This window comes from Prionailurus viverrinus, chromosome D4 (assembly GCF_022837055.1).
Source record: "Prionailurus viverrinus isolate Anna chromosome D4, UM_Priviv_1.0, whole genome shotgun sequence".
Classification (NCBI taxonomy): domain Eukaryota; kingdom Metazoa; phylum Chordata; class Mammalia; order Carnivora; family Felidae; genus Prionailurus; species Prionailurus viverrinus.
In genome coordinates, this window is record NC_062573.1 from 57,950,688 (window position 1) to 57,969,780 (window position 19,093).

At 37.5% G+C, this 19,093-nt stretch overlaps 1 protein-coding gene across 4 annotated transcripts in view; it reads right to left on the reverse strand.

Moving 5' to 3' along the window:
* Positions 1-19,093, reverse strand: part of ERCC6L2 (ERCC excision repair 6 like 2) — a 137,118-nt gene that overhangs the window by 18,490 nt on the left and 99,535 nt on the right. For all 4 annotated transcript variants that reach the window (XM_047829810.1, XM_047829807.1, XM_047829808.1 and 1 more), the window contains one exon: positions 18,158-18,312. In XM_047829810.1, the coding sequence (XP_047685766.1) occupies positions 18,158-18,312 (155 nt within the window). The remainder of the gene's footprint in view (positions 1-18,157; positions 18,313-19,093) is intronic.

A 19,093-nucleotide genomic window follows, 5' to 3' on the forward strand; every position in this document is an offset into this window, starting at 1 on the left:
GCAGAGCTGATGGGGATCAATCTGTCCTATAGCCACCTACCTGTAACAAGTAGGGGCAAGAAACAGAACAATCCAGGAGAGTGAGTTTCAAAAGGAATCATGAATAGCCTCCAATTCCCATTTTAGCAAGAGAAATATTATTATAATTTCTGCCATCTTTTTTTTAAAGTATTTATTTATTGATTTATTTTAATATGAAATTTATTGTCAAATTGGTTTCCATACAACATCCAGTGCTCATCCCAACAGGTGCCCTCCTCAATGCCAATCACCTGCTTTCCCCTGCCTCCCACCCCACATCAACCCTTAGTTTATTCTGTTTTTAAGAGTGTCTTATGGTTTGCCTCCCTCCCTCTCTTTTTTTTTTTTTCCTTCCCCTCCCCCATGGTCTTCTGTTAAGTTTCTCAGGATCCACATAAGAGTGAAAACGTATGGTATCTGTCTTTCTCTGTATGGCTTATTTCATTTAGCGTAACACGCTCCAGTTCCATCCACGTTGCTACAAAAGGCCATATTTCATTCCTTATCATTGCCAAGTAGTACTCCACTGTGTATATAAACCACAATTTCTTTATCCATTCAAATAATCCAGTGAAGAAATCTGCCATCTTTCTAAAGCTCCTCAGGGCTAATTCCTGGAGACACAGCCAGAGCCAATGCAGACACTGCGACTCTTCCTCCCCTGCTCATCTATCCATACCCTCCACGGAGGAAGCCTGGACAGGGATAAGGTACAATGCAGAACAGCCTCATAGGATGGGTAGCCTTATCATAGTGGGCCACTGGGAATTACGGAAAAGTTTTATTAAGCAATTTTAGAATGGCTCTGTCTGCTAAGTTGGTCTCTCCAAAAAACACCCTGTAGAACATATACCAGAACAAGGAGCAATAGATATGTAACAGACATATTCACTGTTTTGTTTTTTTTTTTTCCCCCATAACCAGATGTTTAGGTTTGATTTGTCATTGACAAAACTGGAAAGAGAGAGACTTTCAAAGGGATTGGAAGGTCCTGATGGCTTGGACCCACTGAGAAGCCTGAGTTTGGATTCTAAGATCACCAGAGTATCTGCCCATTATAGGAAAGCTCTTGGTCTACACCTTGTTCCTGAGAATGGCACAGAGCCTCACAAGCCACTCTACAGTCACTGCCATGTGTGGGTGTGGGTGCACCATGTAGCCACAGGTCCTCACACTGTCCTGATCACACCAACTTTGCCATAAAGACTAGAAAAAAAAATCAGTGTTCTTTTTTTTCTTCATTAAATCTTAAATAGTGAAGTCTGAGAGGCAGCAATGCTTTTGTTTACACATCTGTTCAAACAAAAGATTAAAAAAGAAATCTCCCTTTGGGTAAGGGCCAAACTCTATAAACACATAAGAAGTCATAAACTTCTTTGTCTTTCCAAAGCAGGGAATCAGGAGTACTATAAAAATATATAGCACATGTAAATACATTCATTCAAATGGCATCTGAGTGTCTAAAAGGACAAAAACTTTTAAGGGTCTTTGCACAGGTGTGAAAAAGCTCCTATCCTGAAAGTAATCATTCAAGATTTTTGCCTGGAGGTAGGAAATATTCCTGTAAATGCAGTTTTCCAATATTTAGGAAAGCCTAAGGCAACTATGAGCTACTCCTGAATTGTCTTTACTCATCCTCTGGTTGAAAGCCAGGTGGTTAGAGGACCCACCACAAATACATATTAAAGTCAAATTTTCTGCATGTTTAAAAATGACATTCAAATCTGAAAAAAAAAACCCACTTAGATTCAAATCCAAAATCTTTTTGGGGGGGTTGTTATTGCCATTCTGCTTTACTCCTGGAAGAAGTAATAGTTACAATCCAGCTATATCTATGTATCTCTACCTGTATCTATATCTCTCTATATTTTTAATAGTATTTTGCTTTCTAAGTGAGTCACAACAGAACAACTTTATAATGGCTGTCCTGAGCCTAGGTTCCTTTTTTATCCACAACAGTCCATTTCTCATTATCTGATAGACGTATATATCTAACCCTGGGAGAGCAGGTGAGTATTATGGGGCATGCAGCACACACTGCAAACAGAAATAGAAAAGCCCCATCTCCTTGGGATCTGTGACCCTGAAGACACTGCCAGAACAGTCATCTGTGAGAACAGGCCAGGTGAGACAGTGGCAGTCAGAGCACTGGACTCAGCACCTTGGGCCCTAGGGTCCAGAGGAAACTGGGGAAGTTTTGTTAACTTTTTGAGCCTCATTACCCTGGGGGATAATGAGTGATTTGGGGATCAGGACCTAAGGGGGTAGGAATTTGGATAAGGGACTCCCATTGGTTTCTTTCATATTTAAAATTCACAATTCTGGGGTGCCTGGGTGGTTCAGTTGGTTGAGCATCCGACTTCGGCTCAGGTCATGACCTCACTGCTCATGAGTTGGAGTCCTATGCTGGGCTCTATGCTGACAGCTCAGAGCCTGGAGGCTGCTTTGGATTCTGTGTCTCCCTCTCTCCCTCTGCCCCTCCCCTGCTTGTGTTCTCTCTTTCAAAAATAAACATTAAAAAAAAACAAAATAAAATTCACAGTTCTAGCAGTCCTTATAAGATCTTGAGAAAGTAGTAATCAGTAGGTCCTTAGCATCTTGTAGCCCTGACACAGTTTCAAATCTTTATATGTATTACTTGCATTATGGTAAAACTTTATCTAAAGACCATTTGAAGGTCCTGTATTTAATATTAATAATACCTGGTATGTGAAAAGATCACAGAAGGTGGTGCTGATGGAAAAATATTTAAAGAAAGCCTTCCTTGGCAGGCATCTGTCCCTACCTGCCTTTTCAGCAGCTGGCATTTCCCACAGGGAGCTTAGGCTCCTCCCTTGCTTCCTTCAGGCCTCTGGCTGGAGTTAAGGCTTCTAAATGTAGGCTGACAAAGCCACCAATGGTTCTCTAGCATCTTGGGAAGATCATTTCAAGCATGTCCCAAATGAGAGACATTGCAATTAGCTGTGATGTTTGATGCAGATTATTATTAATAAAGTACTGAAATTTGATTATTATTAATAATAAAGTACTGAAATTAGCAAATTAGAGTGGATTCTGTATGGCTACATCATTCTGACGTGCCTTTTTGAATCCTGTAGAAAAGGAAGTAAAGCTTTCACACAGAGAAAGGCCAATTAAAAGTATATCCCACTAGAAGTGAATTTAATGATCAGGATCCTCTCTTCCTGTGGTCCAAGATGGCAGTTCTGAAACTATGGGTCTTAAAACCTCTTTACACTTTAAAAATTATTAAGGACCCCAAAGAGCTTTTGTTTGTGTGTGTTTTACCTATTAAGCATTCAAAAATATTAGTTAATCCATTAAAAACAGCAATAAGCTGGGGCACCTGGGTGGCTCAGTTGAGCGTCTGACTTCAGCTCAGGTCATGATTTCGCAGTGTGTGAGTTCGAGCCCCACATTGGGCGCTGCACTGTCAGTGCAGAGCCGGCTTCGGATCCTCTGTCCCCCTCTCTCTGCCCCTCCCCCACTTGTACTCTCCCCAAAATAAATTATTAAAAAAAATAAATAACAATAAGCCAATTACATGTTAACCTGAAAAACTCTTTTTATTTTTATTTATTTTTAAATGTTTATTTATTTTGCAAGAGTGAGCATGTGCACATGCACTTGCATGACACAAGCAGGGGAGGGGCAGAGAGAGAGGGAGAGAGAGAATCTGCACCATCAGTGTGGGGCCTGAATCAGGGTTTGATATCATGAACTGTGAGATTGTGACCTTAACCAAAATCAAGAGTTGGATGCTTAATTGACTGAGCCACCCAGGCTGCCCCTGAATAACTTTTTTAACAACAATAACAACAAAACATTTTACATTTTCCAAGCAAACAAAAAATTAACATGAATAGTGGCTATTGTTTTTATATTTTTGTAACTATCTTTAACATCTGGATTAATAAAAGACAGCTAGAGTCTCGTATCTGGCTTCTGCATTCAATCTGTTGCAACAAGGTTGTTTTGGTTGGGGTATATGAAGAAAATCAGCATCATGTAGACATGTCATTAGAAAAGGGAAGAATATTTTAATGGCCTTTTCAGATAACTGTAAATATTTTTTGATACTATATCAAAACTCAGTTAAGGTTAGTTTCATGTAAAATCTGAAACCATATCAGTAAATTTTTACATTATTAAAATTCATTGGCATATGTTGTACTTTGGCCGGATTTTTTTCCCCAAGCATGACAGTGATATTCACTTGGTCATTTGGAAATACCAATGAACTGAGTTATGTAGATCTTTAAAATGTGACACATTCAATTACACAGCATTGGTAAGTCATATTTTTTGTTATCACCACCTATTGCATCAGGAAAAAATATGTAAGTATGGGGAATGTGTCATGGTCATGGTGGAAGATACAAGATTTTCAACATTTTAATTGAAAGCTTGAATTTATCCCTGGCAACACGTCCATGCCCACTGGTTTCCTTGAAGTACCAAACTCACTAGGTTCATTTATAAGAAATTACCTACCAAATCCAAATAACCAGTCTGTCTGTCAGCCATTCTTTCAAGTACAAACGATGTTTTATTAAAAAAAAAAAAAGGTGGCTAGTTCACTTTGCAGCTCAGGTGTACAAGTGCTTATGTACACTCCCTATTTTAGCAAACAGAATAGAATGAAAGATGAGTATAAAAGGTTGAGATTTGATAAAACGAGCCATTTTTATCAAGGATAAAAATCAATCAAAGATATTCATCAGACAGTCGGTTAAGCGGCCAACTTCAGCTCGGGTCATGATCTCGCAGTCCGTGAGTTCGAGCCCTGCGTCGGGCTCTGTGCTGACAGCTCAGAGCCTGGAGCCTGTTTCAGATTCTGTGTCTCCCTCTCTCTCTGACCCTCCCCCGTTCATGCTCTGTCTCTCTCTGTCTCAAAAATAAATAAATGTTAAAAAAAAAAAAAGATATTCATCAGAGAAACTAGCTTCCTTGTCCTGCAAGTATGTACAGAATCCAGAGACTACTAGGTATGATTTGGGGCCACTGAATGATTCATGATAAGCTGCCAGCAGTTTTCTCACCATTACTTTTACACCATTTGTGCAATGTCAGCAAGTGAAAAGGGCACTTCAAGTTATTCTGAGAATAGTTCAGACCTTGCAGACCCCTGAAGGAGTCTCAGATATCTTAGGGGTCCATGGACCACATTTTGGGAACTGCTCATCTACAATAAGCTGACATGCCTTCAATCAGCACATACATGATACCTCCATGCTGGAAACTCTGACCAGGATGATCGAGAGTGGATTTTGGTTTTACCCAGCTTTATGCCTACACACAGGAAAAGGCTTCCCCCCTTCTTGAGTGAAAACAGAAGGGTCTTTCTGTCTGGAATAATGATTACCAGCTCCAGGCCTGGCTCTTAGCCTTCTTCACCAGGGAATGGTTAGATATTATGCACATGTTGAAAGTTACTTGTCGGAGTATAAACTCTAACATTTCAGTCTGTTCAGGTCAGTTTAACATCTTTTGATTATTTCTCTACATGCAAGGCCTTTCATGATGTGTTCCCTCAATGCAGTCTTACTCTTCCTGATGTCCAATAGATGCTGGCTTGGTTAGGCTAATCTTCTCACTACTGCCAAACACATCATGGATATTCATTTCTGGAGCCAAATTTCCTCAGCCTTGCCTTCTGCCCAACATAGTTCTACCCATGCTTGAAGGTCCAGATTCATGAGACTTCCCTTGCGTACTTTTTTTTTCTTGCATTGTTATTTCAATTTCTCATTTGATAGCTTTATTATATAAATGGAATCTACCTTTATTTAAAATGCTATGTAATCACATACAACATACCAAGCCAAGCAGCAACAATGTTGCATGTAGGCCAAAAATCCTAATTTCACCCACCAAAGGAATACAAGACCAGGGGGCTCTCTTTGAATAGGTAGGGCCCCTATTCTATTGGAAACTATTTTGATTGCTTAGACCTTACCTATGTAACTGGAGCTATACATGCCTCTAACACAGAGAGCAACCATATATATATTTTTTCATATTGAGTCCTGAGTCATTTAGCTGACAGCCTTTCAATAAATGAATGTTGGATGAAAAAACATAACGCAAGTAAGAAAAATTTTTGGAAGACAATTTACCAAAAGCAAAAAGTTCTTCCTCTTAAGGTATTCATTACTTCACCTGGCAACAGTAAGAGATAGCTTTATATGCTGAATAAAAAGCAGGTTATGGCTTTCCAATTCCATTTTTTAAGCAGTTGCTGCTACAGTCATGAAAATTGTTTACAGATTAATTGAAAGTTGATTCTGATAGTAACTTGGCTACGAGATGAGAGTACCTTTTTTTATTTAAAAAAATTAAAAAAAATTTTTTTAATGTTTTATTTGTTTTTGACACAGAGAGAGACAGAGCATGAGCAGGGGAGGGGCAGAGAGAGAGGGAGACACAGAATCCAAAGCAGGCTCCAGGCTCTGAACTGTCAGCACAGAGCCCGACGCGGGGCTCGAACTCACAGACCATGAGATCATGACCTGGGCCGAAGTTGGACGCTCAACCGACTGAGCCACCCAGGCGCCTCAAGAGTACCTTTAAAATAAAACATCAGCTTACCAACAATCTTAACATAAAAGTGGTGAGAGCTGACTCTGGTCATGTTAAAGGGGATATTATCCTCATCAGGAAAATTGCAAAAATATCACAAATTCCAATGTTAGATTAGGGACCACAGTTCAAACATATTTATCATGCCTAAAGCCACTCCACTGCACAAGAATTCATGTTCATATAAAAAATTAGAGTAATTCCTCACATTTTTTATTTGTAGACTCTCTTTGAGAAGGCTGTATTTAATAGCTACTAGAAATTCAATTAAAATCAGTAAGCTCTGATTGAGTATCTATGTACCAGGCACTGTTCTAGCTCCAGGGAATAAGAGAATAAGCTTCCATTCCTAACACAAATGAGTTTCACAGTCTAACCAGGAATATAATGGCAGACATTGTTGATGGCCTATCAACAGCCACTGTTACTTTCTTTGTTGTCTGAACAAAATTGGAGTTCTCTTAGAGATGTGCTCCGGGATGGTGGATTGCTCTCCCAGTTCTTAGGGTGGGGGGGCTGGGGGGTGGGGAATAAATGGAGATTAGGCAAGCTAGTCATGTTTTGCAACAAAGATTGTTCTCCTCAACAAAAGGAGACATGTATGAGAGAACCATACCTTTCTGTCTTTGGTTGATGCATTTGTATAAGAGAATGAGTTCTTGAGATGCAGTGGTCATCCTGCAACATGAGTCAAAAGGCCCAGGCACTAAATGTTGACTTACCAAGGCCAATGACGCAGAAAATGAGAAAGCCTGAATCCTTATGATGTCATTGGGCTATAGCACTAAACCTAGAAATACCCCTCAACAGGCTTGCCATTATGTGAACTAGTTAATGGCCCACTGTATAGGTCACTTTTATTAATTAATCAATTATCTTTATTGAAATATAACTGACATACAATGTTACATTAGTTTCATAGTGATTTGATATGTCTATACATTGTACTAGGCTCACCACAAGTGTAGCTACCATCTGTCACCACTATTATAATACCATTGACTGTATTCCCTATGCTGTACCTTTCAGCCCTGGGACTATTCATTCCAGAACTGGAAGCCTGTATCTCCCACTTTCCTTCACCCATTTTGCCCATCCCCCCACCCTCTCTCCTCTGGCAACTATCAGTTTGTTCTCTGTATTTATGGGTCTGTTTCTGCTTTTTGTTTATTCGTTTGTTTTGTTTTTTAGATTCCACATGTAAGTGAAGTCATATGGTGTTTGTCTTTCTCTGACTTATTTTACTTGGCATAGTGTCCTCTAGGTCCATTCATGTTGTTTGCAAATGGCAAGATCTCATTCTTTTTTGTGGCTGAGTAAAATTCCATTGTGTGCATACACCACATCTTCTTTATCCATTCATCTATTGATAGACACTTGTGTTGCTTCCCTATCTCTGCCACTGTAAATAATGCTACAATAAACATAAGGGTGCATCTATCTTTTTGAACTAGTGTTTTCATTTTTGTGGGGGGGACAAATACCCAGTAGTGGAATTACTGGATCTATTTTTTAAAATTTTTTGAGGAACCTCCCTACTGTTTTCTGTAGTGGCTGTACCAGTTTGCATTCCCATCAACAGTGCACGAGGGTTCCTTTTTCTCCATGTCCTCACCAACACTTGTTGTTTCTTGTGTTTCTGATTTTAGCCATTCTGACAGGTGTGAGGTGATATCTCATTGTATTTTTTATTTTCATTTTCCTGATGATTAGTGATGTTGAGCATCTTTTCACGTGCCTGTTTGTATAGGCTAATTGTAGATGGTTATCCTATTCCTTGCAGCTGAAAGTATCCTGCAGACATATATACAGTATCACATAATACAATGGTAAGTACTATAGCAGATACACACACGTAAAAATGAAGATGAGGAAGACATTTACACTGCTTTGGAGAGGCCTTAGGGGACAGCTGTCTTTGATGATACAAGGTGGAGGAGTTCAATAAGCAGACATAGGTGAAATGGAATTTTAAGCAAAAGCAGCACAGGAACAAAGGCATGGCAGGGTAAAAGTCCACGGTGTGCCCGTAGACTGGTTCACAGTCTGAAAGCTGACCAGAAGAGTCTGTTCATCTTTACATCCCCAGTGTCTAGCACAGTGCCTGGTACAGAGTATCAATAATTTTGAATGAGTGTCTCAGAATGAGAATGAAAAAGCAGGCTAGGGCCAAATTGAGATCGGCCTTATGTGCCATGGAAAAGAAGCACGATAAGACATTTCACATAACTTTGGAAGGCAGAAACTTGAGGTCCTAAGTGATTGTTTAGATGTATTACTGCTAGATGAGGAAAGCTCACAAAGTCATAAATGGGTAGGGATATGTTTTCTGGCACTGTTACCCATGTTCTCCCTTCTTGAGTGGGTTTCCTATACCAGCACTGCAGCCAACAAATGGCACATATGGAGTGCAAATGAAGAATACCAGCATTTATGCTGCTCTGAAATGACTAAGATCTTTACATGATCTGCCAGTGTACTCTATTTAACGTCAACTTGTGGAGCTAAGACTTGAGAAGCCTTGACTTCATGGTGAAGATGGTTGTGCCTTATGTAATACTTTCACGCAGGAATTCAAGTGACCATCATTTTCTGCACTCCCACTCTGTGCTGCCTGTTGCTAGGCTGTGGTGTTTATGAAAGTGTACACAATGGTCCTAATCCTTAAGCAGCCTGTAACCTACCCAAGGAGAGAACAAACACATTTGAGGTAAGCAACACTAATATGGTGTCCACCGTGTCTACAATGATGACTGGCGCAGAGTATGGGTGTGAAGGGAACTTGGAACAGAGTGATCTCTGAAGACTGAGGCTTTATGAAGGGAAGTGGAACTTGAATTGGGTCCACCTTGAGTGGAGGATCAGACAGTAGATGATATGGATATAGAGGTGTAGACCGAGTAAATTTATTGAAGAGCATGGGTGCCAGGCAACCTGAGAATACTTCTCATTCAATAAGGAGGGACCATTTTCCCTGGCTCAATTAATATGTCCAGTGGTAGCTCTGACAACGTTTAAGTCATCTGCAGAGGATTTCCAGAAAAACCAGGAAAGTTGTTCATGGAATAGTGTAAACCACTTAAAATTCTCAAAACATAGTGATGGGTTCACTGTAACCTTACTGCAACTGAAAACATAAATTTATTCATAAGGTATCAATTATATATATATATATATATATATATATATATATATATATATATATATATATGGTTCACTGTAACCTTACTGCAACTGAAAACATAAATTTATTCATAAGGTATCAATTATATATATATATGAATATATGACACTATTTTAAATCTCTGTGGTTATCAAAAATGAGTCAGGGATATATCCTGCTATTTAGAAGTCCAGAGTTTCATTAGAAAAGAAGAAGAAGATGTGTACTTATAAAACAAATTTGGAAGTCATATTTTAGAATAACAGGCCATAGAAAGTACTATTGGGTGAAGCAGAAACAGTGTAAGAAGAAGGACATCTTAGTTCCAACTTAGGGAGAAGCTGGGTCAGGCTTTGTGGAAGAGACAACAGGATCTGAGGTAGGTTCTGAAAGGTAAAGAGATATGGAGATTTGGGGGGATGAAAAAATTAAGGCTCAAGGTTATTCCTGGTGGAGAAAAAGCGTAAGAGAAAAAAGCAAAAAATTATGCCTTTGCCAAAACATCTTTGGCACAGTAGATAGTGCCAACAGTGTGACTGTTATTTCTTGAGTCCAGACAGAGCTTTAACTATCTAACAAAATATTTTTTAAAGTGAAGGATACATTCAGTCCACTTAATTTTTTTTGTTTAACTGCTAAAGTGAGGGTGATTCTTCACAAGCAAGTTATTTTGAAAAATCAGACTGATTTGTCATATTTGAAAAGTAAAATGGAGGAAAAAAAAAAAAAGTAAAACCACCAGAACAAAATAGAAGCCAAAGAAACTGAAGAAAAAGGCACAAGAGAAGATAGATGGATTGAAAGACTAGGGATTTAAATTGACTGACACTATTGAGCCTGAGGGAAGTCACTTACCCTCTCATTTTTAAAAATCAGTAAAATGATACTTTTGCATTAAATAGTCTCCAAGAATCCTCCAAATTCTGAAATACTATGTTTTGCTAGTCTTATAATTTTGCCTCATTCATCCTATAAAAATTCAGAATTCATATGTTTAGAAACAAGATTCTCAGATGAAAAGGCAATAGGTATTTCCATTAAGTGGCCATTCCAATTGCTAACTGGTTTTCATAGAAGGATAAAATATACGTTGAAAAGGGCTATTAAGTGCTTAAATTTCTTTAAGTCATGAGGTAAAGTCAATCAGAGTTCATGAGGTCTTATATCTCTAAGCTTTATATTGTTAATGAGAAGGCATTATTTGAAGAAACAGTATTTTTTAACTATTTAGAATTAATATTCCAGCTATTTAAACAGAGAAATTGTTCCAAGAAGCGACATCTATCTACTGTTCCAAGAAGCGACATCTATCTACTGAACAATGGCCAGCTGGGAGAGTTAGAATACAACTATTTCCTGATAGGCAAAGATTATTTTTTCTCAGTTCAGTTCATTGTGAAATTAGTTAATAATTCTTTTCAAATATAATTTTTTTCTATAGAATTCTTCATGAAAAATGAGTCCTAGCTCAAGGTAGGTCCTTTGTCTATACAATTAGAGAATGCTAGATATCTTTTATGGTATTCTAACATATGCTATTATTGGTATTACTGGTACTATCAGCAACAGAAATTGTATTGGGTCATTGCAGGGACTAAGAGAGGGAGTTTCACTCATCACCCTTACTGATCAGCAATAATAATAATTACAAAAAATAAAAATTTATATTTTGAGTAGTTTTAATGCCTTTATCACAAGGAGCTGAACGTGTTTTGTACACATCAGGTCAGTAGTCCCGTTTCTCTGTTAATCCTGGTAATACCACTGTGAGGAAGAACACCACATCTACTTGTAGCCATCAGCTAGGAGGGAAGTAGGTGTGCATGTTTAAAGGTAACAGCAGATTCTCCTTGCTCTGACTAGGTAACAGGTGTTCTTCACAAATGATACACTATCTTTCTGAATCAATCCTAGTTCCAAAGAATCAAACTTGTCATGCCAACACTAGTTACATAATTTCATACATATACACACAAAATTTAAACACTCTTGATCTCTCCTAAGATTACGTGAAGGAATAACTTTCTAATATAAATACCATAAAATTAACATCTAGCTACAGAAAGAAAAATGATGAAACCATGAAAAATCCCACCCAGTAAGAGTTAATTCCGTTACATGCTGAAACCATAAACCTTCCTTACTCAACTACTTCATAAACCAGTCATTTGTGAACGATTACTTTAAACCATCATGCCATTCAGTATCCTGAAAAATAGGATAATGGAATGCTATATCTCCCCAAAGTCTGCTTCATTGTAAACAGTCCATCCCTCCTTGCTGACTCCAAAAGCTGTATAAACATACTGCAATCAAATCCACCATAGCTCATAGAGAGCCTTTCTTTAAGTAATCTACAAAATGCCAACCTAATACAAATACAAGAAAGAGGAGTTCTTACTAACACGACATTTTGTATTTACAGTATTCTGAACAGTGCTTAAACCTGCACGGGTTATAAAAGGCACCCTTCCCCACGCTCCCCCCCTCCGGCCTGGGCCGACAGCATGCGTAGGCCTCTCGTTTACACCACACTGCAATAACATAAAGAAGGGTTTACTATTAATCCAGGTTTTACTACAAAGCGACCCGTTATTTCTCTGTCAAACACTGGCAAGAGTGCCAAGTGTCTGTCATCCAATTCAGGGGATTAAGTCTTCTTTTATAGTCTGATACTTGTACCAATTTATAAAAATACAGATATAGTTTCTTAGAGTTGGTCACAGTCTATATTTTGGCTTGGATTCAGGCAGCAGAGGTTGACCATGACAGCTGGCAGGAAACTGAGTGAGAATACATCCTCCCCCTCTCAGTCACCAGGTCTCAGTTGCCATAGTGATTAATCCTTAATTGAATGCTGTCTTTGTACATTTCTTTTCAGAAAACTTTAAGTATACTTAAGTTGAAAACATGCAGTTGACTGAAAAAATGAGGCAGCACATCACAAACAGGTATAGCTAAATTCTGTGACATACTTCCACATATTAAAGGAACAAATTAGCTCTAATAAAGGTATTATCAGTTCTTTCAAATGCTTAAAGCGTTTCTTTCTGGTCTGAGGTTAGACCTAAATCATACAGGTTTTCCCTCTTGTTACCAGACATTTCATCTTTTAAAATAAGCTGTCTTCAGACATGGTTCTAAAATATCTAAGTACAATTTAAGGCAAAACGAGTTCTTATCTTACATAGTTTGCATTACTCAATAACAAAGGTATGATCAGAAATTTATTATAGGGGAGACAGGTTTTCATTCAAGACATCTATAAAATATGTTACATAAATAGAAATTAATTTATAAAAGTATAAACTATAAGAAAGCGAAGGCAACATGGAAAAGACTGTGTATTTTAGGCCTCTTCTTAATATATGGTTGAATTTGAAAAGCAGGTTCAGAGCTCTTGTCATTTTGGCTATCAATAATTATATCAAAAGGACTGAGAAACTCTGAAGACCACAGGAGTTTATCAAGGATTGTGGTATACACTACTTCTCTTTTGTAACTTTTCCATTTAGTATATTTCTTTGCAATTTAGTTAAAAGCCCTTACTTGGATTCAACTACAGTATTCCTTGGAAAGTGAAACATCTGCATATTGTGACCACTTGCTAATCGCGTATTACCTTCATACAAAGAAATAGGATTTGTTTTCTTTTTCTTAGGAAACGAGACAACATATCTGCCTCTGGCTGCAGACACACACACAGACACACACAGACCACACACACACACACACGCACACGCACGCACGCGCGCGCACACACACACACACACACACACACAGTCTTTTCAAACACAAACAAAGGTCTCTAATAAAACTTTGGTGACAGACAAGAAGCACTCAGAAGAATTCTCAGTAATAAAGGTTCTGGATGTGAGCTCTAAGATGAAAGATACTTTACTGTAGGTGGGAGGTCTGGGGATTTCTGGAGACTTTAGAAGCAAGAGGTTTGCAGATAATTTCTGACACTATTGCTTTTACCTTGCTTTGTTTCCCTTTACCTTATTCTCTTTTCCTTCCTTAACCATTTTTAATTCTTTTTAAAAATTGCAAATTAACTGTTGCCACCCACCACACACTACAAGCTGCAAAACCTCTCAGGGAGTGACACCCAAATCTCTAATCGAAGATGATGGTATGTTTCACTGACTTACTCATTAAAGGCGCTGAAGTAATTTTGACCAGATACGATGAAATCAGTGAATGTGAACATTTTTTTTTGTAAAAATTCTGAGATGGCTTTGAAATGTTGTCAATATCTCATATATGTAAAATAATGTATTTTTTAAAAAGTATCTTCAGAAATCCTTAATTTAACTATCTTTATAAGTAGTTTTAGTAAAGAGAAAAATGATACTATCATTGTTCCATTTCCCTGACATTACTGAGGTAGTCTTTAGTTTCCAGAAGACTTATAATGAGGAGAACCAAGAATATTATGTACAGAGATTAATGCAAAAGGATTAGTCTGATGGCAGAGTGATGTCTCACTCATTTGAATGTCTGTCAGCAGCTATGGCAATATCTTGAATTAAAAGCAGTCACTTCAATTGAAGAATCAAAACAGAAAATAATCTATCAGCTTTAAATAGAAAAGTTACTATTATCTTCAATTCTAACACAGAATATCTAAAATAAACTAATATAAAGTAATGAGTGGCTTTCTATTTTCATAAGCAAAAACTCAGTAGTCACATACAAAATTATGAAAGATATTCTACCAGGAATATTCTTGTTTTTCTTTTCTTTATTTAAAAAACTTTTTTAATGCTTATTTATTTTTGAGACAGAGAGAGAGAGAGAGAGAGAGAGGAGGCGGGGAGGGAGGGAGAGAGAAGGGCAGAGAGAGAGGGAGACACTGAGTCCAAAGCAGGCTCAGGCTCTGAGCTGTCAGCACAGAGCCCAATGCGGGGCTCAAACTCATGAGCTGTGAGATCATGACCTGAATCAAAGTCAGATGCTTACCCAACTGAGCCACCCAGGTGCCCTTCTTGTTTTCCTTTTAAAGGGAGTCCAAAGCCCCAGATCTGCTAATATCACCCATTTTTAAAATTTATAATTAAATATGGCTGCATACAACTATTTATGGATTATTTTTCCTCATTAAGCCCCACCTTCCAGGAGAATTAGAGACCTGACATTAGTCTTATCCAGTGGTAATAATAACAATACTTATTATTCATTGAGTGCTTACTTTGTGTCAGGCACTGTTCAGAGCATTTTTACCTCAGTCTTTGCAACTTTTTGAGGTAATAAGTATAATTATTTGTATTTTAAACACAAAGAAAATGAAGCACAGAGAAAGTAAGTCCCTTTCTCATGGTCACACAGGAAGTATGCGAGAGAGCTGGAATTTAAACTCTGACATTCTGAGTAGAGTGCATGCCATAGGCTAACTGTAGCTATCAAAATTCCTCCTGCCCCCAGAAGAGTACAGAGTTCAACAAACTGAAAAGGAAACTCATTATGTGAGATCTTTATTACAAATTAAACTAAATGAGGAAAGTATGAGATATATCTCAGGGGTTGTAGTTTTATGTAAAAAATACAGTAGGTTTAGTTTTTGAGGTTGGTGAAAAACTAAGAACATCATAAATATGTATGAGCACTATCTATTTTGAAAACTCTGATTTTCTTATAATAAGTAAGATTTTTCTTTTTGAATGCTAAGTTTACATACTGTCCCCAGGTGATTTTTGCATATAGGTAATACATTACAACTTTCAAGAAAGTACAGCCATATTATTAACCTGATGTATTAAACAGTAGAGGTAAAATCTGAGGGACTCAATCTTATTCTGTTGGAATTTTACTGTATCAAGTATTGATTTAAAGAAGTTGGCCACTGTAATCAGTGTGTTTGTACAGACTGTTCTTGGCCTGCTAGCATTGGTGGCATGGGATTGGACCTCCTGCTTAGTGGCTTTAAAACTTCCCTGAATATTTTACACCCACTATGATTTAGTCACTAAACAACACATTTCTTCATACTCCCTTCTTCAGGTTTACTAAGTTGGTCTGTGTGTGATGGGGAGACATACAGCCTCAAAGGGCATATTAGAAATCCTAGAGGATGAATATTACAACTTGTTTCTCAGTAAGAAATGTGCCGCACTCTGAAAATCACTGTGAAGAGACAAAGTTCCTGATGAGATTGTGCTGTCGCCCTCAAGAATTTGGGGGCTAAAAAAGATTCAGAACTACTGGTATTAAAGGCAAAGCATATTTCTAGCATTTTCATTTTTATAACTTTCCTGAAGAAGTTTCCAAAGGGATATTTTATTGCTTTTATATGTAGGGGGTTGCTTCTCAGGTCCATTGTGGGAAGAACCATATGAGGCTGCAAATTTCTTCTCTGAGAAATATGTAAATAAACTAACAACCAATATCCAATTAAATTATTTCATTGACATCTACTATAGGAGTTTGCCAAATTATGTGACATTTTCACATTAAAATTTGTTTGGATAAGGGCATGATTTAAAAAAAAAAAAGGTATGGTTGAAAAAAAAAAAAGCCCTAATAAAAAATCGGTTGTCTATTTAAGAAATTCTGCTGGCTCTAATACAGCCAATTTCTGGCAAACACAGCATATTGCTGATTAGTTTTTTCAGATAGTTCCTACAAGATAGGCAAAGTAGAGAAATGTTCTCTACAGTGTTGGTTGAGAAATGGTATCTAGATGAAATGAGAATATAAAAAAGCAGCACACTTGGGTCATGAAACTATACCTTCATGCATTGCATTGTCCCTTTGGATTACAATAAAAAATGCTAAAAGCACGGTCTTCCAAAATCTGTTATTTACATTTACTCCAAGCATATTATAAGACAACTGGCTGTTCACTAGATCATTCAATGTCCTCATTTAAAATTCCAGGTGACAAATTTCCTCAAATTAAGTGCTTGGAAGAGTTTTCCTCCTCCCTAGAAGAGCTAGCTTTTTTTTTCCCCCCCCTTTTTCTTAAGGACAACCATTTAGCTCAGTGTTTCCCAGCAGGGTGTTATGGCATTTTGAGCAGAACAATTCTTGGCATGTGGGATGGCCCTTCCCACTCCCCCACCCACAACAGCCATTTAGTATCCCTGGCCTTCAGATATTAATGCCAGTCGGGCACTCAGTCACTGTGGCAACCCAAAGTGCCCACACACATTTCCAAATGCAGTAGTTGAGAAAACACTAAATGGTTTACTTCCTTTGTTTTGTCTACCAGGAAACTCGATCAAATTTGTCATTAAAAAAAAAAATATCTAGGTAAGAACACTATGTCTTATATATCTGCATTCTAACTTTCTTTTAGTCCTGAACTTCCAGTTTAATTTGTATTTTCCTTGGTTCTGAATTTCATTTTGTATTCTGATTTTATTGTTAAGACAATCCAAATTCTTTGTGGAACCAGAGGAGGAACAAATAAATAAAGACAGCTTGACAGTTCAGAGGCATTCCCCCCTACCCCTTCATTCTTCAAAGTAGAACTAACTAGAAACAAAGTATGTATCCTTGTTACATACAGTACCCACTTTTAACTTCTACAGGTAAAGTGGTAGAAAAACTAATCCTCAGATACTCAGCTTAGAAATAAAGAACAGCAAGCCAAAGAGAAAAAAATATTTTTCAGACATTTGATGAAAGTGACTATGTGTAAATGAAATACATTTATGTAAAGCCTTATTTTTATATAACAGCAATTTTAAATGAGAAAATAATATAGAAAGTATTTATTACTTTTAACATTATATGAATCCTTTTGCTAAAAATACAAATTCTGTATGCAGCTAGTTCTTCCATGTGTGTCTTTATGTAGGGTGAAACACTTTGAAGGGCATCTAATTATACACTTCTCTTTTTCCGTATGAGCAGAAGTGGTTTTGGTTCTGATTTAACTGCATGATCCCCTCAGATTTCTCAGTTTTTAGCAGTCTTTTATTGGGGGGATAATTCAACATTACTAGGCATTTAGATATAGATTTGCCTTTTATTATTTATTTAAAAACATTTTTTAAATGTTTATTTATTTTGAGGCAGAGTGCAAGCAGGGGAGGGGCAGAGAGAGAGGAAGACACAGAATCCAACGGAGGCTCCAGGCTCTGAGCTGTCAGCACAGCACTCAACGTGGGACTTGAACCCACGAACTGCAAGATCATGACCTGAGCCAAAGTTGGATGTTTGACCAACTGAGCCACCCAGGCACCCCTAGATTTGCCTTTTAATATAAAACATAATTTAGTGACTACAGTGCTCCAAATGGTGTTCTGTTTTTCACACTTATTTGTATGTCACTTATAGTCTAAGTAGCTACTTTCGAGGGAGTATTTAGAGAAGATCCTATGAAGTAACTTCTATGAAGATGAGATTAAATACTAAAGATGTCTGTACCCTATGTTCTCTTACCTTAGAAGTGCAAACGGCTATGTTAGCAGGAAGCTGGGAAAACTGCTTCAATTCAAAGACATCACGTGCTGCCCATCGGCTCATGTGATTTTCAGCTTTGCTTGATCCAATCACATTCTGGTTTGAGTGAATATAAGCCACTTCCTGAACGCCATCTAGGAGGTAATTGATGTTTATTAAGTGATGTCTCGTTGTGAAGCAATACGGTTGCGCATATATTTTAAAAATTATCAGCAATACCACTAAAAAGAGGTTATGCTTTATTTTTTATCCTCAAGAAAAACGCTGAATCAGTATGTTAACATCACAATATTCTTTAAAAAAAAAAATTGAAAAGAGAAAGAGTCCTAATATATTGGTCTAGGTTATCTTAGAAATGACTTTTCATTCTCATCTATATGAGAACTTCTGAGATTAGGTAAAAATCTTTTGATTTAAACCTGAAATAAGGGGTTTTGGTGAAGAGAAAAGTCATGGTGAAGGGTCGTCTCTATGGATTTGTTGTTTCTGTTGCTTTAAAAATTCTTTTACTAATTTAAACAGCAGTCTAGCCTCATCTATCTAGCAATGGAGTGGAAGAGTGAGGTTTGTGACCAGGGAGTTTCATTTGGTTGGCTTTGTTCAGTTTTACTCTTTGTATTCTGTCTTTTTTGTAGATATGCCCAGAGAATGTCAAGATTGGGAGCTTTTTAGGGAATGAAAAAAATTAACTGACAGCTTTTATCTGAAAGAAGTTTAAAAAATGGCTACAGTTTTTATTGCTTTGCTTCTAGGTACCTATAACTTACTTTTAAATTGTGGTCCTAAAAAAGAAGGCTAGAACTGAGGTCTGTAAAGGCTCCTACAAACATCCCTGGCAATGAACCTCAGTTTTGACCTTCAACACTTGTGCTGTTTCAGTCCTGAACCTCTCTCAACCCAAATTGGCAATCACAA